The 23921-nt window shown below is 56.6% G+C and overlaps 1 protein-coding gene across 9 annotated transcripts in view; it reads right to left on the bottom strand.

Moving 5' to 3' along the window:
- The window catches only part of LOC120374717 (dnaJ homolog subfamily B member 2-like), a 99461-nt gene that overhangs the window by 67563 nt on the left and 7977 nt on the right, over positions 1-23921 (bottom strand). The window contains exons 1-7 of one of the 9 annotated variants that reach the window (XM_039494820.1): positions 9195-9351; positions 4481-4708; positions 4065-4174; positions 3299-3352; positions 2736-2846; positions 694-796; positions 272-342 (exon numbers count right to left, since the gene is read on the bottom strand). In XM_039494820.1, the coding sequence (XP_039350754.1) occupies positions 272-342; positions 694-796; positions 2736-2846; positions 3299-3352; positions 4065-4174; positions 4481-4545 (514 nt within the window). In that variant the 5' untranslated portion in view covers positions 4546-4708; positions 9195-9351. Of the gene's footprint in view, positions 1-271; positions 343-693; positions 797-2735; positions 2847-3298; positions 3353-4064; positions 4175-4480; positions 4709-9194; positions 9352-12276; positions 13862-16475; positions 16569-17269; positions 17381-19363; positions 19418-20350; positions 20461-21009; positions 21262-22011; positions 22034-23921 lie in introns of those variants that run through there. The other 8 variants (XM_039494821.1, XM_039494813.1, XM_039494823.1 and 5 more) reach the window with 8 other exon arrangements.

The raw sequence follows: 23921 nt of genomic DNA, 5'->3' as shown, positions 1-23921 counted from the left end.
TCCAGCCCATACTTCTGTAACTTGCCGGCAAGAACACTGTGGGGGAGCGTGTCCCAGGTTCCCTTGGGCAGTGCTTTGTCTGGGAACTGATTAATCGGTAACTTGCACTGCAGGTGTGCCAGGGCTCCCACGCTCGAGCCGGCTGCTCTGTGCTGGGTGCAGAACAAGCACCTAACAAAGCGTCAGCGCCTGCCCCAAGAAACCAGCTTTGCTCCCTCCCTGCTCTCAGTCTCTTGCGCTGTCCGTGGCCCAGGAAGACGCTGCTTCTCACCATTGACGTGGACAGATTTCAGCTCCCCATCCTCTTCAATCTCCACCTGCTCCTGCCCGTTCTCCACAGTCCTGGGAAGTAGACGAGAGCCAAAGAAGGGGAAGCATCTCTGTAGGAGTAACCTAAACACCTCACCCCCTATATATCACCCCAGCCCAGACCCTCCTCATCACCCCCCAAATCCCCAGCTGCCAGCTGCTCGCTTTTAAACCCCGTAGGGTGCTGTTCCAGACACATCGCCCAGTCTGTTGATAACTGCCCCGTGCAGCAGGACTCGAACCCGGTTCTTCTGACCCGCTGAATCCACTGGGCCGTGCTGCTCACCTGAACAATGGCCTGTCGTCCCTACTGGCCCGACGGGCTGCTCCGCTGGGCTGATGTGAGACAGGCCAAGCTCCCACCAGCTGGTGGCCCCTCCTTACCTTTTGGTCGTGATGCGTTTGCCATTGACGAACTTGGTCGAGGTAGAGAAGAAGCGGAAACCTTTTCCTGCGTTGATGCTGGAGTTGAAGGGTCCAGAGGATCCTGAGAAACAGGGTGGCGAACACATTGCCAGGTGCTTTCAGCCAGCCCCAGGCGCCAAATGGCTTCGCAGGGATCCCTTAGCCTAGAGTCTGGGTGTGGGGTGGGGGACCATGGGGAATGAAATATATGGGAGGTGTGAAATGTAAAGGGAAAATGTTCTTCCGGGGTTCTGAGCGAGAACGTCCCTGTGAGTCAGAGGAGCTGGGGGGCAGGCAGGCGGGAGATGAAAACAGGAAAGAACCAGGAGCAAGGCCAGCTCCCAGGGGGTCTGCAGAGAATGGCCGAAAGCCCCCGGACAGGAATGGGAGGTGATTCTTACTCCCCGTCTGTGACGTTATTGATATAAATGGGGACCATATAGAACATGGGTTGCAACCAAGGTCCTGTAGTGGCACCAAATCCTAAGTAAAGGGGGTCATATAAGGTGTCTAAGACCAGGTTCTGGGTTGCTGGTTATGATTATGCTGTCTGTATGTCTGTGTATTATTTTGTAGTTGAAGTTATAAGTATTGGCTCTGTAATGTCTATATTTTGTATTATGCTCTGCCTCTGGGAAGTGTCCCAGACAAGCTGATGTCAGCCCTGCATAGCTGGCTTGATGGCCCATTAAGGGCCATCGGCTACACAATTGACCCATGGAGAGAAGGCAGACACGCCTTGTGACTCAGCAAAGTATGCAGGGACTGGCCCATGTGACTCCAGGCTCCATTTTGCTGTAATCTTCCACAGTGAAGACAAAGGGATGCTTACACCTGGAAAAGTCTATATAAGGCTGAAGCCTCATCTCCATCTTGTCTTCAATCCTGCTTCTGACCTCTGGAGGGACTTTGCTACAAACTAAAGCTCTGCACGAAGGACTGTTGACCCATCCCAGCGGGGGATGTATTCCAGAGACTTAAATTGAACCTGCAGTTTACTCCAGCACTGCTGCAAGCCTGAACTAAGAACTTTGCCATTACTGTATGTAATTGATTGCATTTAACCAATTCTACCTCTCTTCTCTACCTTTTTCCCTTTGTAAATAAACCTTTAGATTTTAGATTCTAAAGGATTGGCAACAGCGTGATTTGTGGGTAAGATCTGATGTGTATATTGACCTGGGTCTGGGGCTTGGTCCTTTGGGATTGAGAGAACCTTTTTCTTTTATTGGGGTGTTGGTTTTCATAACCATTTATCCCCAGGACGAGTGCACTGGTGGTGATACTGGGAGACTGGAGTGTCTAAGGAAATTGCTTGTGTGACTTGTGGTTAGCCAGTGGGGTGAGACCAAAGTCCTTTTTGTCTGGCTGGTCTGGTTTGCCTTAGAGGTGGAAAAACCCCAGCCTAGGGCTGTAACTGCCCTGTTGGAGCAATTGGTCCTGATTTGGCACTCTCAGTTGGGTCCCGCCAGAACAGCTCCGTCACACCGTCTCCGCTCCTTGGCTAAGGAGAAGGGTATCTGGCCATGTGGGAGGATCCCGTTGCTGACAGGCCGAGATCAGGTTGGGGGCCTGTCTGGGGCATTGGGAGTGTTTGTCTCCCATGACAATGAATTGTGGAGACTCCCCGACCTCGGCTAGGCAGCCAGGGCTCCGGATGTTCTGTAAAGTAGCTTTGCCTCGGATTCAGAGAACATGCAGGGGTCGTCCTGCACCGCTGCACCGACATGGGCACCTTCCCTAACGGACCCTCGGACCGTGGGAGCTGTTCAGGGGCTGCGCACGTGGAGACCCCATTGGGGTTCTGGAGAAAGCCCTGACATTCACCCCTGGGAGAGTTCAGGATAATTCCTCTTTCATTTCTCCCTTCAGCTCTCTAGCCCGATACCCAGGCCATGCTCTGTCCCAGCTATAAAGAGCTAAGCACCTGCTCCATCCACCGAAACCTCCCTCCTGCTCCCTCAGGCCCCAGGTTCATTACTGGGCCAGCTGGTCCCACAGAATCTGAGGCTTCCACTCACCATAGAAAGGCTCTTGTCCCCCAAAGAACTCTCTGAAGATGTCATGGGGGCTGCGAAAGTGGAACGTAAATCCAGGGGCTCCGTCTTCAGCCCTCGATCCCCCAGGCCCTGCTGGGGAAAGACAGAGACAGGAAATGGCAAACGTGGCGCCCAGGCCCTGGAGCTGGGCCTCGCAAGGTCCTCGAAAGGAACGAGAACAGGAAGCAAACAGGACACCCTGCTTGGGGCTGCCAAGGCTGGGATCCCGTCTCTCCCCACCGCAGAGCTCTGGGGCCGGGAGAAAAGGCCCTGAGTGCGATGCTGATCTGGAAACGTGGCCCCTCCTCCCTCGGCCGACGGGCTCCCTGTGGCTATTGGCAGGTGGACAGAAGCAACATTCTGTGCCTTGGGCTCCTGCTAGCCCTGCAGAGCCAGCCCAGCCGGGGAGAACGAGCTGGGGTCCATTCTGGCTCGTGCGTCTCCAGCAGAATTGGGAGCAAAGTTCCAAGCGCAGGGACAAATTCTGGCCTCAGTGAAGCCAGAGGGTTGGGCAGATGTAGCTGGGGGCAGGGTGGGTCACTCACCTGCCCCCGTGAGCCCGTCCTTGCCGTAGCGGTCGTAGAGGTCGCGCTTGCTCTCTGGAAGGGAGAAGGAGCGAGAGGTCACCCAGCCCATCTTCAGCCGAGTCCGGACACAGAGGCCCTTTCCCCAGGCTGGCCCCCGCCCCAGTACTGAGCCAGAGGGGGCCTGGCCATAGAGAAAGACCCACAGAGGAAGAACCTGGGAGGAACAGACATGACCTGCCCCAGGCTCCCTGCCCAGCTACGGGAGACGCTTGGATACTGTGGCGCTAGATGCCATAGAGATACCTAACATAGACAGACCCTGGGTGAACGGTGCCAGGGCAACTCCACATCAGAGGGTGCAGGTGCACCATGCTACAGGATTCCAGTCTGAGACGGGGCTCTGGCTTCTGCCTGGGGCAACGGCTCGGTCTAGGGTACTCCACACCTAACCAAAGGCAGGGATTGGGCCTGGCAGAAGGATGCCCCGTGGCTCAGCTGCAGGGTAACGTTCCTCCCTGGGGCCTGTGTTGGAGGGGAAGGGAGAGCCTGCAATGATGGAGCCGGAGAGGGTGGCACCCCACCCACTCCCGGAGGTGTCTCCAGGGAGCTGTGCAAAGCTGGTGCCCCAGGACAGACACACAGACACCGAGCGTGTGCGTGAGAAGCTGCTGCCCCGGCAGCCGCAAGGAGCGCAACACAAGTGCAGCGAGGAGCGTGGGAGCATCGACCCGCAGTGCACTAAGCGAGGGCGGATGGCTGGGTTGGGGAGACGCCGGTCCCTTACTGTCCGACAGCACTTCGTAGGCCTCCGCGATCTCTTTGAACTTCCACTCGGCGTGTTCCTTGTTCTCCGGGTTCTTATCCGGGTGCCATTTCAGCGCCGCCTTCCTGTACCTGCACAGGCCCCGAGACAGTCAGTGACACCTGCCCATGCTGGCTTCAACAGGGACCCTACGCTACCCCTTACACCCAGCGGCAGGTGCCAGCCACTGTGCCACAGCCCTCCAGTGGCACTGGCCGGCGATAAGAGGAGCAACAGCCCCACTTACCAGCGGAGGGATCTCAACCCGGGACCCCCACCTCTGTCTCAGTTAGGAGGGGGCCCTGGGGCTGGGAGAGTGCCGGCAGCCACCGGCAGATGCGGGAGGAACCGTGCCCTCGGGATGTATGGGGAAGGGGGTGCTCCAAGGAAGGACTTACGCCTTCTTGATGTCCTCGTCAGAGGCGTCCCAGGGAATGCAGAGCACTTTGTAGTACTCCCCCATGGTGCCCAAGGCCAGGCGGGTAGCGGGGCAGCAGACCCGGCGTCTCTGGAGATGCAGCACAAGAGAGTAGGGCTTGAGCCGTGGTCCGTGGAGCTCATGGCCTTTCGTCTAGCTGGGCATCGCCGTGCAGAGTGGCAGCAGGTGCGTCCTGTGACGAGCTGCCCTGTGGAGTGCGGAACAGAACAATCAGCCTGGAGGTCCCGGGGAGGGGGCATTTCACCCCCTGCCGTCAGAAATATCCGGCTGCGGCCTGACTCGAGCACTGAGCCTGCACTCTCAGCCCCAGCTCTCCCCCGCTCTTCCCATGCCCCCGCTGGGCTCGGTCTGTCCTGAGCCCGTCTATCAGCACGAGTCAGCCTGTCCCACCCACTCCCCCTCTCCTGTGTCTACTAACGGTTCAGAAATCCATCTTCCTTCTCTCCTGCTCAGTCTGGCCACATTGTCCCAACCCACCTCGTCCGTCTGTCCTGCCCTGGAGTCAGTCAGTGCTTTGCTGCGGTTTCCAGTGTTCCTGCAGGGCCCTCATTCAGCTGTGTTAATTCCAGTCACTTCTTGATAATGTAACCAGTCCCAAGCCAGACAGGTACACCTGACATCCACCTGTGTCTCATGCCCCAAGCCTTCCTGCTCAACGGGCAGCAGTACAACGTGCGTGGGGGTAATGAGTCACACATATTGTTCATAAAAGTATTAGACAAATTCCCACATTCTCCACAGCCCAGTTCATTTCAGGGTGGTGTCCCTGCTATATGCTAGCGATGGGGAGTGAGACATCAGCTCCATTCCCCGCAGATCAAAGCAGACCAGAGAGAGGGTTGATTGGCTTGCAGGTCTGCACCATCTGCCGGGAGCGGCTGCTCATGGTGAGTGGGTGGAGCGTGAGGTGTGGGTGGGGCGTGGGAGAGTTTCCACCACTTGCTTTTTCCCCTTTGATCCCTCATTTCACCATTCTCGTGGGCTGAGCCTTGTACCCACTAGTCTGAAGTCAGGGCTCCCCTTCGCTCCCCAGTGCAGGGGACATTGGGCCTTGGTCACTGGCATGGCCGTAAAGACAGATGGACCCGATAGATTAGGATTCGTGTGTCTGTAAGGGAGAACGCAGTATGACCGATGGCCTGTACTACTGATGGCCTCACAGGATATTACAATTACCTCTTGTCACAGGCACCAACTTCATGGGTGTTCCAGGGCTGGAGCACCATGGAAAAAAATTAGCGGGTGCTTAGCACCCACCAGCAGCCAAGCTCCCTCCTCCCCCACTCCCCCCAGGGCGTCTCGCCCACCGGCGGCCATACTGGTCAACTCCTGCCCCTTCCAGCACCTCCCACCCGCCGCGATCAGCTGTTCCTCAGTGTGCAGCAGGTGCTGGGAAGGAGGGGGAGGAGCGGGGATGGAGCGCACTCGGGGGAGGGGGCGGGAAGAGGCAGGACAGGGGTGGAGTCTGGGGGGCAGGGGTGGAGTGAGGGCAGGGTCTGGGGTGGGGGGGGTTGAGCACCCCCCAAGAAGAGACTAAGTCAGTGCTCTGCCTCGTGTCCTTACCCATCAGTGCTATCTAGTCTGTCTGTCTGTGGTATTTATAGAACGCCAGTGTGATAAAGTGGGGGATTTTCTTAGTGTTTTGCATGAACACTGTGTGGGCCTCAGTTTCCCTGTGTGCTGAGTGTGTAACGGGGGGGATTGTTGTTGCACAGGATCAGGTGTGATCTCACTAGCAGCCTGCGCCACGGACACCAGCCTGGACACTCTGGAACTTACCAGGGACCGGGAGGCCCAGCCCAGCTTGGGAGCCACCGGTTCTGGCCAGGGGGAGGCCAATGGGCTGCGGAGAGAGGGGCCCGGTGACCTGTCCAGCCGGGGGGGCAAAGGACGGGAGAGCGGGGCCCAGGTGGCCTGTTTGCCTGGGACCAAGGACACAGGACAGAGGGGGGCTGTGGGGGAGGGGCTATAGGGGGCTTGGCTGGAAGGAGGGGGCTGCTGGACTGGGACAAGGAGCAGCCGGAGCCCATGGGGAGGGGGACGGACCCAGCTGGACGGGGCTGAGACGGGCCAGGCCCGAGGCCCTGAGAAGTGCCTGTGCTGGGTTCAGACATACGATAAACCCTCCTGTTTTGCACTGGCTGAGAGTCACGGCAGGCTAGAGATTGGGGGAGGGGGGCATTGCTCCCTCTGGGGGTGGAGGCCCCGGGGGCCCAGAGTGAGGGGTCTCCCTGGGGGGGCGCACGGAGAGACAGGCCTGCCGAAGCTCCGAGGTACAGTCCCAGGAGGTGGCGGGGCCAGAGGTCCTAACCTCGGAGAGTCAGTGCAGCCCTCCCGGAGGGCAGGAGATGCTGCGCTGGTGAGTCTCACTCTGTTACAGGATAGATAATAAGATAGAAAATGTCATATTTCTTCGATATAAATCCATGATACGCCCACATCCTGAATACTGTGTGCAGATGTGGTCGTCCATCTCAAACAAGAGATATTGGAATGGGAAAAGGTTCAGAAAAGGGCAACCAACACGATTAGGAGTATGGAACAGCTGACGTATGAGGAGAGATTGATAAGACTGGGACTGTTCAGCTTGGAAAAGAGACGACTAAGGGGGGATATGATAGAGGTCTATAAAATCATGACTGGTGTGGAGAAAGTAAATAAGGACGTGTTCTTTGTGCCTTCTCATAACACACACACTAGGGGTCACCAAATGAAGTTAATAGCAGCTTTAAAACAAACCAAAGGAAGTATTTCTTCCCAAAACGCACAGTCAACCTGTTGAACTCCTTGCCAGAGGAAGCCAAGACTATAATAGGGCTCAAAAAAGGACTAGATAAGTTCCTGGAGGACAGGTCTGTCAATGGCTGTTAGCCAGGCTGGGCAGGGATGGGGTCCCTGGCCTCTGTTTGCCAGAAGCTGGGAATGGGGGACAGAGGATGGATCACTTGATGATTCCCTGTTCTGTTCATTCCCTCTGGGGCACCTGGCTTTGGCCACTGTTGGAAGACAGGATACAGGACTAGATGGATCTTTGGTCTGACCCAGTATGGCCGTTGTTATGTCCTTATGTTCTTATGACTTGTCAAGAACAAATCATGTCAAACCAACCTAATAGCTTCCTTTGGCAGGGTAACAAGCCTTGAGGATGGGGCGGGGGAAGTGGTAGATGTGGTATTCCTTGACTTTAGTAAGGCTTTTGATACTGTCTTGCATGACTGTCTCATAAACAAACCAGGGAAATGCAACCTAGATGGAGCTACTATAAGGTGGGTGCAAAACTGGTTGGAAAACCATTCCCAGAGAGTAGTTATCAGCGGTTCACAGTCATGCTGGAAGAACATATCGAGTAGGGTCCGGCGGGGATCAGTTCTGGGTCTGGTTCTGTTCCCTATCTTCATCCATGATTTAGATAATGGCACGCAGAGCACACTTATAAAGTTTGCGTCCGATACCAAGCTGAGAGAGTTTGCAAGTGCTTTGGGGGACAGGATTAAAATTCAGAATGACCTGGACAAACTGGAGAAATGGTCTGAAATAAATAGGATGAAATTCAATAAGGACAAATGCAAAGTGCTCCACTTGGGAAGGAACAGTCAGTTGCACACAAACAAAGTGGGCCATGACGGGCTAGGAAGGAGAACTGCGGAAAGGATCTGGGGGTCAGAGTGGCCCACAAGCTAAATATGAGTCAACAGTGTAACAGTGCTACAAAACAAGTGAACATCCTTCTGAGATGTGTTAGCAAGAGCGTTGTGAGCAAGACACAAGAAGTCATTCTTCTGCGCTACTCCACGCTGATTAGGCCTCAACTGGAGTATTGTGTCCAGTTCTGGGCGCCACATTCAGGAAAGATGTGGACAAAGTGGAGAAAGTCCAGAGAAGAGCAACGATGAAAGGTCTAGAAAACATGAGCTATGAGGGGAGATTGAAACAATCGGGTTTGTTTAGTCTGGAGAAGAGAAGCCTGAGAGGGGACCTGAGAACAGTTTCAAGTACATAAAAGGTTGTTACAAGGAGGAGGGAGAAGAATTGTTCTTCTTAACCTCTGAGGCCAGGACAAGCAGCAATGGGCTTAAACTGCAGCAAGGGCGGGTTAGGTTGGACATTAGGAAACACGTCCTGTCGGGGTGGTTAAGCTCTGGAATAAATGGCCCAGGGAGGTGGTGGAATCTCCATCACTGGGGATTGTTAAGAGCAGGTTGGACACACACCTGCCAGGGCTGGGCTAGATAATACTTAGTCCTGCCATGAGGCAGAGGACTGGACTGGAGACCTCGCGAGGTCCCTTCCAGTCCTAGGGTTCTCTAATAGGGGCCTGGCAATGAAGGTCACTGAAAATGAAGACGGGTCGGTTACGTTTCATGCAGTAGAGAAGGGGGAGCCAGGGAATGGAGGCAAAGAGGGGTGACATGGTCAAACCACGGGCTAGGAGAATGGTCTTTATTAGGCTATTAGGCCCATGCGCAGGAGACACTCTTGCTTCATCCTTCACCCTTTTTTTCTGTCTTCCGCTCTGGTCCAGTTGCATCACGGGCTCTCCAGTCACCACCTCTCCTCCATCACCATCCCCCCTTCTCTCTGCTTCCCCAAGCTTGGCACCTCTGCCCAGCTCTCCCCACTGCCCAGAGCCTCTCCCCTGGGGCTCCATCCCTTGAACCCAGCGCAGCCCATACCTTACTGCTGCAGGAGAGACGATCCCAGCTGCATCCTGGTCTGCAAAATCCCACCCCTCTGATTTCACTGCACACCTGCGGCTGCTCTGGGGAGGAGGGGCGGGGCAGGAGCTCCCGAGCAGCCCCTCATATTCCTCCGCTGCTGATTAACAACTGCTCCAGCCAATGGAAAGCTCGGTCTGATTGTGATGTCAGAGCTTTGCACTTTCATTCAGGAGGGTACAATAATCAACCACAGGCAACAAGTGGGCAAGAGGCTTTAACGGTTTAACCCTTTGTTTGACAGTCCTTCCTGTCACCTGCAGTGCAGCCCCCACTATTAACTCTTTCACTGCTGACATGTATTAGCATGTTTATGAGTCGTACCTTGCTGCAGAGCTGCCTACACTCTTCTCTGTCCCCCTTAGGGTGATATGGGATCCCCAGGACTGAGTCACCTCGTTCTGTGGCCTGATAGATACAGAACATCCTCTACCGCTCTGTTAACGTTTGCCCCATCCACACCCGGGTGTTCTGTGAAATAATAGAGCTTCTGCCTGTGTGTGCCTGCCGCTGGAGAGCGCTGCACCGAGCACAGATTCCCTCCCACGTCAGGGCTTTCCCAGGCCGGGGCTGCGTTGGGTCCCAGCACTATGTAGCTCCCATGGCTGGAATCCCAGCCGGCTGTCGTGCTGCTGGAGTCCGAGCTGAGCACTGCCGGACACCCACACACGTGGCACTGATCAGGCTTTGGGAGGTAGAAGTTCCTCCTTTGTGGCTCCTAAAACAGGGCAGGCTAGTTTGTGTCACCTCTCAGTGGGTTTTTTGAAAAGCTGCTTGGATTCCTCCCAAGATTGTGGTGGTTTGGAGCCAGGGCCCGTTTTGGGACAGTCTCCCTTTGAGTTAGTCCCACTGTCTGAGTGACACAGAGTGAGTCAGACAGGGAGAAATGGAAGAGAAGGGATGGAGTGAGAGCAGCGAGCAGATGATCCAGCAGGTGTGTTGTGGGTGGGTGGCTGCAGGAGAGGGGCTGTAGAAAAGAATTTGGGGGAAATGAGGGAGGAAGAGGTTAGAGGGAGGAGGAGACAGTGGTCTGGAGTGAAACAGAGGCTGAAAAAGAGAGGTGGAGGTGGGGGTGGGGGGGAGCAACCAGGATTCCAGAACAAGGAAGAGAGGAGCAGAATGTGTGTGTCTGAGAGAGAGAGAAAGAGGCACCAGCGACTTTGGGAGACGGAGGTGTCAGAGCAGAGCTGCTGAAGCGAACTGGTCATTTACAATGTAGTTAGTCATGAGGCCATCCAGTCCAGCCAAGAATTCGGAAGGAGCTTAAGTACGAAGTGGCTGGGCTCCTAGCAAAAATATGCCAACTCTCCTCCTGTTCTGTCACTGCTCTAGAGGGTAGCAAGTGTTGTACCGATATTTAACAAACTCTGTACGGGTGATCTGGAGAATTATAGACCAGTAAGACTTGGATCTGTTCCTGGCACAGTTTCTGCAAAGGAAAGTCATGTCTCACTAGTCCCTTAGAATTCTTTAAACGTACCAGTGAAGTAACAGCTAATGGCGACCAGGTGACATCATTTATTTGGATTTCAAAAGGCCTTTGACAAGGCCCCACACAAGAGGCTACTAAAAAGCGAAGTTGTCATGGGGTGAGAGGCAAAGTACAGTTATGGCTCAACAACTGGCGAGGAGACCGAAAGCAAAGAGTGGGATTCGATGGTCAGTTTTCATCATGGCCAAAGGCTAACAGCCGGGCCATACGGCTCGGTGCTGGGTCCCGTGTTGTTTAATAGCTGTATTAATGACCTGCAAAGTGGGAGAGTAGGGAGGTAGAAAAATGCGCAGTTGACACAAAATTGTTTAGGTTCCTCGGGCCCACGGAGAACTGTGGGGAACTTGAGAGAGATCCAGACAGGTTGGGTGAAGGGAGAGATGACTGCAGATGAAATTCAGTGTTTATAAATGCAAAGTAATCCCCATTATGGGGGGAAGTGTAAACGCCTCCCACCCCTTACAGGGGTCCGAATGAACTGTACCAACCCAAGAAAAGACCTGGGCGCCACTGCAGAAGCTCAATGTAAACCTCTGCTTAACGCGCAGCTGTGGTCAAAAAAGCAAACAGGATGTTAGAGTGCCTAAGGGGTGGGGTTCATGGAGTCCAAGGCCTGACGGGGCCACTGTGATCACCTCATCTGGCCTGTTGTAGAATAGAGGCCCCACCATCCGTCCTGGAGCAGCGCTTTTAGAAAACCACCCAACCTTGATTGAAAACGTGTCCGTGATGGAGAATCCAGCACACCCCTTGGTCAGTGCACAACAAAACCGCCACGAAGTTCTAAGCCTCAACAAGGAAAGTGCGTTTTCCGTCGACCTCAAATCGAGTTTTTGGGACAGACAATAAACAAAGAGGGACTCGGTCCTAGTGCAAAGGGCACAAACACGCCAGCCTGATCCACAGAAAACGCTTCATCTCCTTGGTCATTCCAGGCTTCGGTTCCTGCCCTCCTTGGATTTAGAAGCCAGTGGGCACGAGGAGGAGAGGAGAAACCCCGGCCCTCCCACCCTGTCCAGCGCTCTCCGGTCCAATGGGCTCCTGCAGAGTATCCCAGAAACTGTCACCAGACAGATGCTCACACAACCCAGCCTGGCATTCAGGTCATAGCTGCCTTTGGCATGAGGCATGTGCCCTCTCTTCTCTCCCTTCCCTCAGCCCAGCCAGGCCAAATTCCCTCCCTCCTTCCCCCGCTGCATTGTGCACGAGCCCCCCCGCCCTTTCCGTGGGCATCTCCGTGCCCTGGGCACCCCTCAAAGAGAGCCAAACCCGAGCCCCGAGCCACAGCAGTCAGGGGGCTGCAACCTCCTGACAGCACCGGGGGGAGCCAGGGCTCTCTGGGCTCTTACACGCCCCCGTCACCTTCGTGTGTGAGCAGCGAGCAGGACTCGATGAAACAGCAGCAATGTTGAGCCCCCCAGCTCCCTGCGGCCCCCGATACAATTGGCTGAAGGCCCTGGGCCCTCAGAGCAGTGCTCCCATCCCTGTCGGAGCAGGTCCCGTTTAGCTGGCTTCTCAGTGAATAATAAAGAGACTGATGCTGAGAGCTCTGGTCCCAGTCTTTACTGAACAGCCCCTGGCCTGCTCTGCCAGCGGCCTCTGGAAACCTCCCTCCCAGTGGATCCTGGCGTTCACAGCATTCTCCCCAGCCTGGTGATAAAGGAGTTACGGGAACAGCTGGAATCAGAGGACTGGACACCAAGGTGGCTTCTGACTGGGAACCTGCTCGTTCTGCCTAGGAGATGACTGGTTATGTCTGGGAGCCGACTTACTCCCCCCTGGGGCTGACCGATTACGTTTGGGCACCGACTTGTTCCGTGTAGCAGGCTGCATCTTGCACTCAGAAGCGGATTGGCTGTATCTGTGAGCGGCTGTATCTGTATCGTTTCATCCTGCAGTCGACCGGTGACATCTGGGAGCTGACTGGTTGCATGCAATACCTGCCTTGTCCTGCCTTGTAACTGATTCATTTCAGCCTGCGGCCAGCGGGTTATTTCCGGGAGCAGCTGACTAGCTCCTTCAGAGAAGAGCTGTGATTCTCCTGGTGGGACTGGACTTGTTCCTCCTTGGAGCTCGCTCCGCCTACACAAGAGCTTCTTGGTTCCGTCCAGGAGCTTCTTCATTCCATCCAGGAGCTTGTCCATTCCATCTGATTGCCTCGTCTTCGATTTACCCAGGAGCAGCCTCCTTCCACCTGGGAGCACCCTCGTTTCAGTTGGGGGTCGACTCTTCCCATCCGCAATTGGCTTGTTCCACCCAGCAGCCAGCTCACTGCTCCTGTCAGCCGCCTTGGTGCAGCTGGCTGCTGACCTGTTCCACTCATAAGGTGACAGGTATCTGGGAGCTGGGGCATAGCCAGCAGCCGACTCTTTCCACCCAGCAGCTGCTTCGTTGCGTCCAGCTTGCAACTTGTTCCATCCAGCATGCAGCTTGTACACAGGAGCCGAGTCAGGTCTGTCTTGTGCCCCGCTCCACTCATCATACAGTGCGCGCTCCTCATGTGACCTGTATCCAGGAGCTGCCTCAGGTCTGTCTGGTCCCCTGCTCCATCCAGCATGCGGCTCATATACAGAAGCTGACCTGTCTCTGTCTGGTGTATTGTTCCATCCACCATACGACGCATACGCCTCATGCATCTCGTATCCAGGTGTGGTCTCCTGTCTGGCTGGCGAATCGTTCCATCCATCGTACGACGCATACGCCTCGTGCATCTCGTATCCAGGTGTGGTCTCCTGTCTGTCTGGCGAATCGTTCCATCCATCGTACGACGCATACGCCTCGTGCATCTCGTATCCAGGCGTTGTCTCCTGTCTGTCTTGTGCATTGTTCCATCCATCGTACGACGCATACGCCTCGTGCATCTCGTATCCAGGCATCGTCTCCTGTCTGTCTGGTGTGTTATTCCACCCATCATACAACACATACTCCTCATGTGACTTGCATCCAGGAGCAGACTCAAACTCATAATGTGACTCGTTCCATGCGCCATGCGGCTCATATCCCTCATGCTTGTTCCACCCATCATAAAACTCATATCCCCCATGCAAGTCATTGCCTGCTTCATGCGACTCGTATCCAGGGTGGGATTCGTTCCTTGCTGCTTCCGTGTTGCTTCTCTCAGCTCCAGTCACACCTGCAAGAAATCAGACTTGTTACGCCCAGAATGCACCTCCCTAGGCCCAGCGTGAGAGTCGTTCCCTGCGGCTGCTCTGCTGCTTGTCTCCTCAGCCGCCAAGAATTGACCCTCGTCAGCATTTGTGGACCCTCCAGCTATAGAGCAGCAGCAATGAGCCTGGGCTCAGCCTTCCCAGCACCCCCCTGAGACAAGTCCTTGGGCCAGTACCTGGGGGCCCAGCTGTAAACCCCCATCCCGCACTGGGACACCAGCTAGGACGGTAACTGAGGGCCAGGCTCACCCGGCAGCTGGGCCTTCACTCAGCACTAAGGACCTTGGGTGACCTTAAGGCCCTTATCCCACTGGCGGGCGAGCTGTAGAGGATGGTATAAGGGGTGTTGGTCAAGAGCAGACCTCGGGGGCAGGGCCTCGGAGGCGGGGGGCAGGTCCGGACGCCAGTGGCCCCCTCCCACACTTCTAGGGAGCGTCCACCACTCGTGTGAAAGCCTCCCCTCACAGAAGACTCATCCGCTGCCTATGGATTCAGGCCCCAATTCCCCCGAGGCCCCATGCTCGCTCTGTCTCTTCCCATCCCCACTCCACCCCCTCTCCTAAGGCTCCCTGCCCCCTCCTGTCCGTCTCCTCCCCGAACCTCCCTGTCTGCCGCTTGTTCCTCTCCGCCTCTTCCCCTGACACCCACCCGGCCACCCACTCACCGGCTCCTCTCCGCCTCTTCCCTGAGACCCACCCGGCCACCCACTCACCGGCTCCTCTCTGCCTCTTCCCCTGAGACCCACCCACCCACCTCTCTGCCTCTTCCCTGAGACCCACCCAGCCACCCACTCACCGGCTCCTCTCTGCCTCTTCCCCTGACACCCACCCGGCCACCCACCCACTCACCGGCTCCTCTCCGCCTCTTCCCCTGAGACCCACCCGGCCACCCACTCACCGGCTCCTCTCTGCCTCTTCCCTGAGACCCATCGGCCACCCACTCACCGGCTCCTCTCTGCCTCCTCCCCTGAGACCCACCCGGCCACCCACTCACCGGCTCCTCTCTGCCTCTTCCCCTGATACCCACCCGGCCACCCACTCACCGGCTCCTCTCTGCCTCTTCCCCTGAGACCCACCCGGCCACCCACTCACCGGCTCCTCTCTGCCTCTTCCCTGAGACCCACCCACCCACCCACTCACCAGCTCCTCTCTGCCTCTTCCTGAGACCCACCCGGCCACCCACTCACCGGCTCCTCTCTGCCTCTTCCCTGAGACCCACCCGGCCACCCACTCACCGGCTCCTCTCCGCCTCTTCCCTGAGACCCACCCGGCCACCCACTCACCGGCTCCTCTCTGCCTCTTCCCCTGACACCCACCCGGCCACCCACCCACTCACCGGCTCCTCTCTGCCTCTTCCCTGAGACCCACCCACCCACCCACTCACCGGCTCCTCTCTGCCTCTTCCTGAGACCCACCACCCACCCTCCTCCCCTGACACCCACCCAGCCACCCACTCACCGGATCCTCTCTGCCTCTTCCCCTGACACCCACCCGGCCACCCACTCATTGGCTCCTCTCTGCCTCTTCCCCTGAGACCCACCCGGCCACCCACTCACCGGCTCCTCTCCGCCTCTTCCCCTGAGACCCACCCGGCCACCCACTCACCGGCTCCTCTCCGCCTCCTCCCCTGAGACCCACCCGGCCACCCACTCACCGGCTCCTCTCTGCCTCTTCCCCTGAGACCCACCCACCCACTATTTGTTCCTCTCCGCGCTGGGCGGGTGGCGCCTGGGAGGGAGGCGGAGCAGTGACAGGGCCTCAGAGGGGTGAGCAGGTGGTGCACAGTCTGGATGCTGGTTCCCCCTCTCCCCCAGCTGTAGGGAGCTTTGCTCCAAAGGCAGCGGGCCAGCGGCCTCCAGAGCGAGGTGACCCACGCCGCATCTATGGCATTTGCCCTCCTGCATGACCAGCCTTTTGGGAGGTGGCTTAGCTCCCCCAGCCTCTTACCTGCGCCGCCCATGCGCTCACTGACTACAACAGAATAGCTTGTTATTCAAGAAGCTGGTCCAGGGGGCTGGGCCCGGACCTGAGCCTGGAGAGGCCTGGTTCAAGTCTCTGCTCTACCTCTGAGTCCCTGGGGCAAGTCCGTCCCCTGTGCCAGGCGGATAACAGCGGTGCTGCTGCACAGGGCTTGTGAGGATAAATACAGGACAGAGTGGGAGGTGCTCTGGGACTGCAGTGATAGGGCCGGGTAACAATGATCCCTGCCTTTGTACTTTCAGTTCCCCAACCAAGCAAAGCATCAGGATTTTAGCAGGAGAATCAGCCGAGATCAGAGCAAACTAAAGCCACTGTCCAGTGCAGCCGGGTCTATAACAGTACAGAGGAAGGGTAGCGTCAGCATCCCTGTTTCACTGGTGGACACTGCAGCACAGCGGTGGGAAGCGGCTGGCCCACGGTCACGGTGAGGCAGGTGCTTTGCTTGGTAAAGAGCCAGTTAAGAGGTGGTTTGATCCCAGTCTGGGGAGGAGATTTGTGACACCAGCTGGCTCTTTAGGGTAGCAGAAAAGGAGATCCAGGGACTGGAACCGGAGGCACTGCAAATTGACAGTGAGGGTAATTAACCATTTGCAGAACTTGCCTGGGGCTGGGGTGGATTTTCCATCACTTGCCATTTTTGTCATAACTGGATATTTTGTAAATGAGATGCTGTGGCTCAAGCAGGAGTTACGGGCTGGGTAGAGAAAGTACTGGGTGAGATTTTCTGGCGTGTGCTAGGCAGGAGCTCAAACTAGACATTCATAATGGTCCCTTCTGGCTTGAAACTCTATAGAGGGGTGAATTTTTTGGTTTATTTAGAAAATTTTATGATTTTTTTTTTATTTTTAATTTTTTGTCGTCCCCTTCTCCCTCTCCCTCCCCCCCTCAGTCTTCCCCATGTTCCCTTTTTGCCACCAGGTCACTAAAATGAATCCAGCCCAGGGCTTTCTTGGCAGTTTTGTCTTTTGTTTTCTTTTCCTTTTACCTCTCTGTAACTTTTCAAACTTTCCCAGTGTTGGAAGTGTCACTGTGGCAGACTTCCAGCATCTCATTCTTTTACCACTTTGTCACTTTTTAAAACTTTCTCAACTTTCAAAAAGAAAAAAGTGGGAAAAAACCTTCATCATCCTTCCTTCCCTTTCATTCAGTGGGGAACAGGAAAGAAACAAAACCCAGAAATTTAAAAATATTCTGGTTTATGTGAAACAAAGCAAAGGAAAAATTTCAATTCCAAAAAAATGGAATGAAAATATTTATTTCATCTTGAAATTTTCCCTTGAATAATTTAATTGAAATTTCATTTTTGACAAAATCTCATTTTTCATCAGGAAAACTTTTCCATCCAAAAATTGCCATCAGCTCTACCCGAGAGACTTGAGTGGGGTTAAAACTCACCATAGAAAGGATCTCGTCCCCCAAAGAACTCTCTGAGGATGTCACGGATGACGGCAAAGTTGAAAGTAAATCCAGGGGCTCCATCTTCAGCCCTCGACCCCCCAGGCCCTGCTGGGGAAAGGCAGAGACAGGAAATGGCAAACGCGGCGCCCAGGCCCTGGAGCCGGCCCTCGCAAGGGTCCTCGAAAGGAACGAGAACAGGAAGCTGTAGTGAGGCAGCCTGGCTCCCAGCCGCTCCTGAGAGGGACGAGCCAGAACAGCCGCCACAGTGGGCAGAGCCACCGCCGCCTGTCCCCGCCCCCCGGAAGTCAAGGGGCGGGACAGGAAGTATAAAGGCCCGGCCTCAGCGCTCAGTTGCTACCCGGCGGCTGGAGAGGACAGATGCTCCTGACCGAGCTCCTGCTGGACCGAGCCTGCCCCGAGCCCGGTACCCCGAGGAGAACTGGCCGAGCCTTCCCTGAGCCCAGTACCCTGAGGAGAACTGGCCGAGCCTTCCCCGAGCCCGGTACCCTGAGGAGAACTGGCCGAGCCTTCCCCGAGCCCGGTACCCTGAGGAGAACTGGCCGAGCCTTCCCCGAGCCCGGTACCCTGAGGAGGACTGGCCGAGCCTTCCCTGAGCTCGGTACCCTGAGGAGACCTGGCCGAGCCTTACCCGAGCCCGGTACCCTGAGGAGGACTGGCCGAGCCTTCCCCGAGCCCGGTACCCTGAGGAGGACTGGCCGAGCCTTCCCCGAGCCCGGTACCCTGAGGAGGACTGGCCGAGCCTTCCCCGAGCTCGGTACCCTGAGGAGCTGCCCGAGCCTGCCCCGAGCCCGGTACCCTGAGGAGGACTGGCCGAGCCTTCCCCGAGCCCGGTACCCTGAGGAGGACTGGCCGAGCCTTCCCCGAGCCCGGTACCCTGAGGAGAACTGGCCGAGCCTTCCCCGAGCTCGGTACCCTGAGGAGCTGCCCGAGCCTGCCCCAAGCCCAGTACCCTGAGGAGGACTGGCCGAGCCTTCCCCGAGCCCGGTACCCTGAGGAGGACTGGCCGAGCCTTCCCCGAGCCCGGTACCCTGAGGAGGACTGGCCGAGCCTTCCCCGAGCTCGGTACCCTGAGGAGCTGCCCGAGCGTCCCCTCGACCCGTGTCCTGAGGAGCAGCCCGACCTAGCCAGCGCCTAGCGCCCCGAGGAGCCCATGGTGTGGGACCGCGGAAGACCCCAGAGATGAGCAGGTACCCATGGAGGGGGAGATGGAAAGTAGCCCGGGGGTAGCTGACCCCAGTCTGGCTGCAGCAGACTTGGAGCCAATGTTGGTGTGTTGCGGTCAGGACCCCACCAACACAGCAGCAGACTAACTGCCACTGTTAGGGCCCCGGGCTGGGACACAGTGGAGTGGGTGGGCCTGTGTCCCCCCTGCCACCCCACTCACGGGTGGCATCTCCCCCTCACACCAGCGCTCAGACATAGGAGCCCTTGAACTGCTGTGTTGTTGCTCAGCTCCTGCCTGAGGACCTGAGCCCTTGAACTACTGTTTGTTGCCCCACCCTGACTGAGGGCTTGGGCTTCACTGACTGTTGTTTTGCTCAGCCCCTGCCTGAGGACCTGAGCCCTTGAACTACTATTTGCTGCCCCACCCTGACCTAGGGCTTGGACTTTGGAGACTGAACTGTTTCCTAGCCTCGCGTAGTGAGGCGGCCTGGCTCCCAGCCACTCCTGAGAGGGCCGAGCCCCCACACCGGACTCTTACAGAAGCAAACAGGACACCCTGCTTGGGGCTGCCAAGGCTGGGATCCCGTCTCTCCCCACCGCAGAGCTCTGGGGCCGGGAGAAAAGGCCCCTGAGTGCGATGCTGATCTGGAACGTGGCTGTGGAAACGTGGCCCCGGCCGACGGGCTCCCTGTGGCTATTGGCAGGTGGACAGAAGCAACATTCTGTGCCTTGGGCTCCTGCTAGCCCTGCAGAGCCAGCCCAGCCGGGGAGAACGAGCCGGGTCCATTCTGGCTCGTGCGTCACCAGCAGAATTGGGAGCAAAGTTCCAAGCACAGGGACAAATTCTGGCCTCAGTGAAGCCAGAGGGTTGGGCAGATGTAGCTGGGGGCAGGGTGGGTCACTCACCTGCCCCCGTGAGCCCGTCCTTGCCGTAGCGGTCGTAGAGGTCGCGCTTGCTCTCTGGAAGGGAGAAGGAGCGAGAGGTCACCCAGCCCATCTTCAGCCGAGTCCGGACACAGAGGCCCTTTCCCCAGGCTGACCCCCGCCCCAGTACTGAGCCAGAGGGGGCCTGTCTGCAAATGGGGAAGCAGCCAGAGGAACAGACATGGGACTGCCACAGGCTGGCCTGGACCAGCACCTCTGCCAGGCTCCCTGCCCAGCTCTTTGTAACCGCTGCGCTAGCCGCCATGGAAATACCTAACGTAAACGGACACTGGGTGAATGGTGCCAGGGCTGTGCCGTGTGCAGAGGTGCTACCAGGCGGGATTCCAGCATGAGAGGGAGCTCTGGGTTCTGCGCGTGGGGCCTACGGCATCTGACCTGGGTACCCCGCACCTAACCACAGGCAGGGATTGGGCCTGGCAGAAGGATGCCCCGTGGCACGGCTGCAGGGTAACGTTCGTCTCTGGGGCCTGCGCTGGAGGGGAAGGGAGAGCCTGGAATGATGGGGCCAGAGAGGGTGGCACCCCACCCGCTCCAAGAGGTGTCCCCAGGGAGCTGTGTGGAGCACTGGGGTGCCCCAGAGGAGGCAGAGAGACAAGGTGGGTGAGATAATATCTTATTGGGCCAACTTCTGTCGGTGAAGGAGACAGGGACCGGAAGCAGAGCTCTGTGAAGCTCGAAAGCTTCTCTCGCCCCGACAGAAGTTGGTCCAGTAACAGATATCACCTCCCCCACCTTGTCTCTCTAATACCCTGGGACCAGCATGGCTACAGCAACGCTGCACCCAGAGGAAGGAGACAGACACCGAGCGTGTGCGGCAGAAGCCGCTGCTCCAGCAGCCGCAAGTTGCGCAACACAAGTGCAGCGAGGAGCGTGGGAACATCAAGGACCCGCAATGAGCCGAGCGAGGGTGGATGGCTGGAGAAGGGGACGGGTGGGCAGGCCCCTTACTGTCTGACAGCACTTCATACGCCTCTGTTATTTCTTTGAACTTCCGCTCGGCGTATTGCTCGGTCTCTGGGTTTTTATCCGGGTGCCATCTCATCGCTGCCTTCCTGTACCTGCACAGGCCCAGAGAGACAGGCAGTCACAGCTGGCCATGCCCCGTTTGTTAGGGGCTGGGCAGCCCCTCAGAGCCCCCCATAGGTACCGACTCCTGCTGCGGGAAGCCCAGTAAGTAGAATTCCCTTTAGCTGCCCTTGTCTCCTAGCCACTATGGGATTCTTACCACCTCCTCCCCTGGAGTTTACAAGGCCAGCTCGGGACCCCAGCTGACCGCTGCCCTTCTCCACCCCGGTGACCCACACCCACCTCCGTAAGGAATGTGCCTTTCAGAGCAGCTCCTTTGAACACATCTCAATGCCCCATCCCAGGGATGTTCAGATGGTCACTAGCTGGAGTCACACCCCACTTACCAGTGGAGCTGCCCTACCCCAGGAACCCCTCTCCTGTCTCTGTCACAGCTGAGAGCCCGTGAGGTGCTCTCAGAGCAGAGAGACCAGGAGAGACCTCCAGTCCCCCAGGGCCGGGCGGAGAACACTGGCAGTCGCAGAGAGAACCAAGCCATCAGGGTGAGTGGGGAAAGGGACACTCCAAGGAAGGGGACTTACGCCTTTTTGATGTCCTCGTCAGAGGCGTCCTGGGGAAGTTCCAGCAGTTTGTAGTACTCCCCCATGGCGACCGTCTGCCCTGTGCAGGGGCCAGCTGGGCAGCTGGGGAGGAGAAGCAGCCAGGAATTGGGGCGTGTCTCTGGAGATGCAGCCAAAGTCTGCAGGCCTGTGGTTAGTAGTGCTCATGGCCATTCCTGTGGCTGGCCAGCTCCATGCAGAATGGCAGCAGCTGCATGCTGTCGATACCTGGCCCTAAGGCGCATGGGACAGAAGAGTTAAGGAGACGTACCAGCCAGCCTGCAAGCCCCAGAGAGAACAGACTCCGGTAGCCTAGATCCTCTCCAGCCGTAAGCTGTCGTACCCCCCATGAGTTCAGTAGGGCTCTGCTGATTGACTCCCGCCATCATTAGCCCTTCTGTAGCACAGAGCCCTTAGCCCTTTCCCTGCATCCTCATAGCGCTGGTACGATCTGTCTGTCTTGAATCCCTGTTTGTCCAAGTCTGTCTCTGTCCAACTCACACACACACTTATTTGTCCACTGAATGGTTCAGTTTTGTTCTGTTTCACACTCAGTCCAGCCAGCAGTCTCTGGGTCACACCCCAATACACAGGCCCACCCACCCTGGCCATCTGTCTTGCTGCCCCAGCATCAGGCATCTCCCTTCATGCATGTTAAAGCCAGGCTGATCTCCAGGATGACCCTGACAGAGAATTTCACAGCCCAATACCTTGTGGCGGAGCTAGAACGTTTGCTGTTAGAAAACAGCATCTTGATGGAGCATTCATAGAATCACAGAGTCTCAGGGTTGGAAGGGACCTCAGGAGGGATCTAGTCCAACCCCCTGCTCAAAGCAGGACCAACCCCAACTAAATCATCCCAGCCAGGGCTTTGTCAAGCCGGGCCTTAAAAACCTCTAAGGAAGGAGATTCCATCACCTCCCTAGGGAACCCATTCCAGTGCCTCACCACCCTCCTAGTGAAATAGTGTTTCCTAATATCCACCTAGACCTCCCCCACTGCAACTTGAGACTGTGGTGAGGCGGCTACCCCACCCCCATGTGAGAGGGGGCTAGAGTAGGCCAGAGAGGCTGCGCAGGCCGGCAGCCAATCAGGAAAGGGCTTACTGAGAGCCAATCAGGGCCAAGATTAGAGCCAGCCAATGAGGACTAGGCTGGGCCATATATAAAGGCTGCCCAGAAGAGCAGCAGTCAGTCTCTCCCAGACCTTCGGAGGGGAGGGTCTGTCTCCTGAGTGAGGAGACCAGCACCTGGGACAGTGCAGAGCTGGGCAGGCTTGGGGGAGTAGAAGGGAACTCCAGCCCGCTACCTGCCAGGCTGCAGGCTCTGAGGGAAGGGCCTAGCTGGTGTAAAGGGGCCGAAGGGGAAGTGGCCCAGGGAGAGAGGTGCACAAGAGGAGAGGAGGAGGGCAGGAAGGCTGCCACCAAAGGGTCCCTGGGTTGGCACCCAGTGTAGAGGGTGGGCCTGGGTCCCTCCCTCCCCCCTTGCATGAACACCCAGCCAGTGGATGTGGTGAGAGTGGACTGCACCAGACCCCTGACACTAGGGGTTAGACTTTGGGGGTGTGGTTGACCACCCTGGCTGCTGATAACCCCAGACCCCAGAAGGGGGTGAGATGGGAGCAGTGGGCACTGCCGGAGGACAGTGTCCTGAAGAGGATGCTGCTGAGCGGAAAGCAATGTGGGTCCAGACAACAGGAAAGGAGCAGAGGACGGACGGGACGCCAGCGGCAGAGGGCACTCCACCAAGGACTGAGCCAATTCCCGGAGTCACTAGCGGGAGGTGCTGTGGTGGTGAGTCCCAACATCGTTACAGAGACCATTACTCCTTGTTCTGTCATCTGGTACTACTGAGAACAGTCTAGATCCATCCTCTCTGGAACCCTCCTTCAGGTAGTCAAAAGCAGCTCTCAAATCCCCCCTCATTCTTCTCTTCTGCAGACTAAACAATCCCAGTTCCCTCAGCCTCTCCTCATAAGTCATGTGCTCCAGCCCCCTAATCATTTTTGTTGCCCTCCGCTGGACTCTTTCCAATTTTTCCACATCCTCCTTGTAGTGTGAGGCCCAAAACTGGACACAGTGCTCCAGATGAGGCCTCACCAGTGCTGAGTAGAGGGGAATGATCACATCCCTCGATCTGCTGGCAATGCCCCTACTTATACAGCCCAAAATGCCGTTAGCCTTCTTGGCAACAAGGGCATACTGCTGACTCCTATCCAACTTCTTGTCCACTGTAACCCCTAGGTACTTTTCTGCCGAACTGCTGCCGAGCCACTCGGTCCCTAGTCTGTAGCAGTGCATGGGATTCTTCCGTCCTAAGTGCAGGACTCTGCACTTGTCCTTGTTGAACCTCATCAGGTTTCTTGTGGCCCAGTCCTCTAATTTGTCTAGGTCCCTCTGTATCCTATCCCTACCCTCCAGCGTATCTACCACTCCTCCCAGTTTAGTGTCATCTGCAAACTTGCTGAGGGTGCAGCTCACACCATCCTCCAGATCGTTAATGAAGATATTGAACAAAACCAGCCCCAGGACCGACCCTTGGGGCACTCCACTTGATACCGGCTGCCAACTAGACATGGACCCATTGATCATTATCCACCCCCCCGGCCCCTCGGCGACCTGCTCCACAGCTAATTCCTCAGGCTGGTGGAAACTTTCCATTTCCATTCCCTGGGACATGGGAATGAAAACAAACCACATTTTCATGAAGCAGCATTTTGCAGAAGAAGAATTGTTTCTTGTCACAAAAGTACTCGGTTTGGATAAAACTGAGACGTTTGCCTCCAGTTTTTTTACTTTTTTTAATTAAATAAATTTTTGGGATTAAAAGTCACTTTGAAACAAAAAAACAGAATGTGCTGTTCTTATCAGAACACTTTTTTTTCCAATATTTTTC

Source organism: Mauremys reevesii, linkage group 11 (genome assembly GCF_016161935.1).
Source record: "Mauremys reevesii isolate NIE-2019 linkage group 11, ASM1616193v1, whole genome shotgun sequence".
Lineage (NCBI taxonomy): Eukaryota > Metazoa > Chordata > Testudines > Geoemydidae > Mauremys > Mauremys reevesii.
The sequence above is the reverse complement of the archived record's forward strand: the minus strand, read 5'-3'. Positions and strand labels throughout refer to the sequence as shown.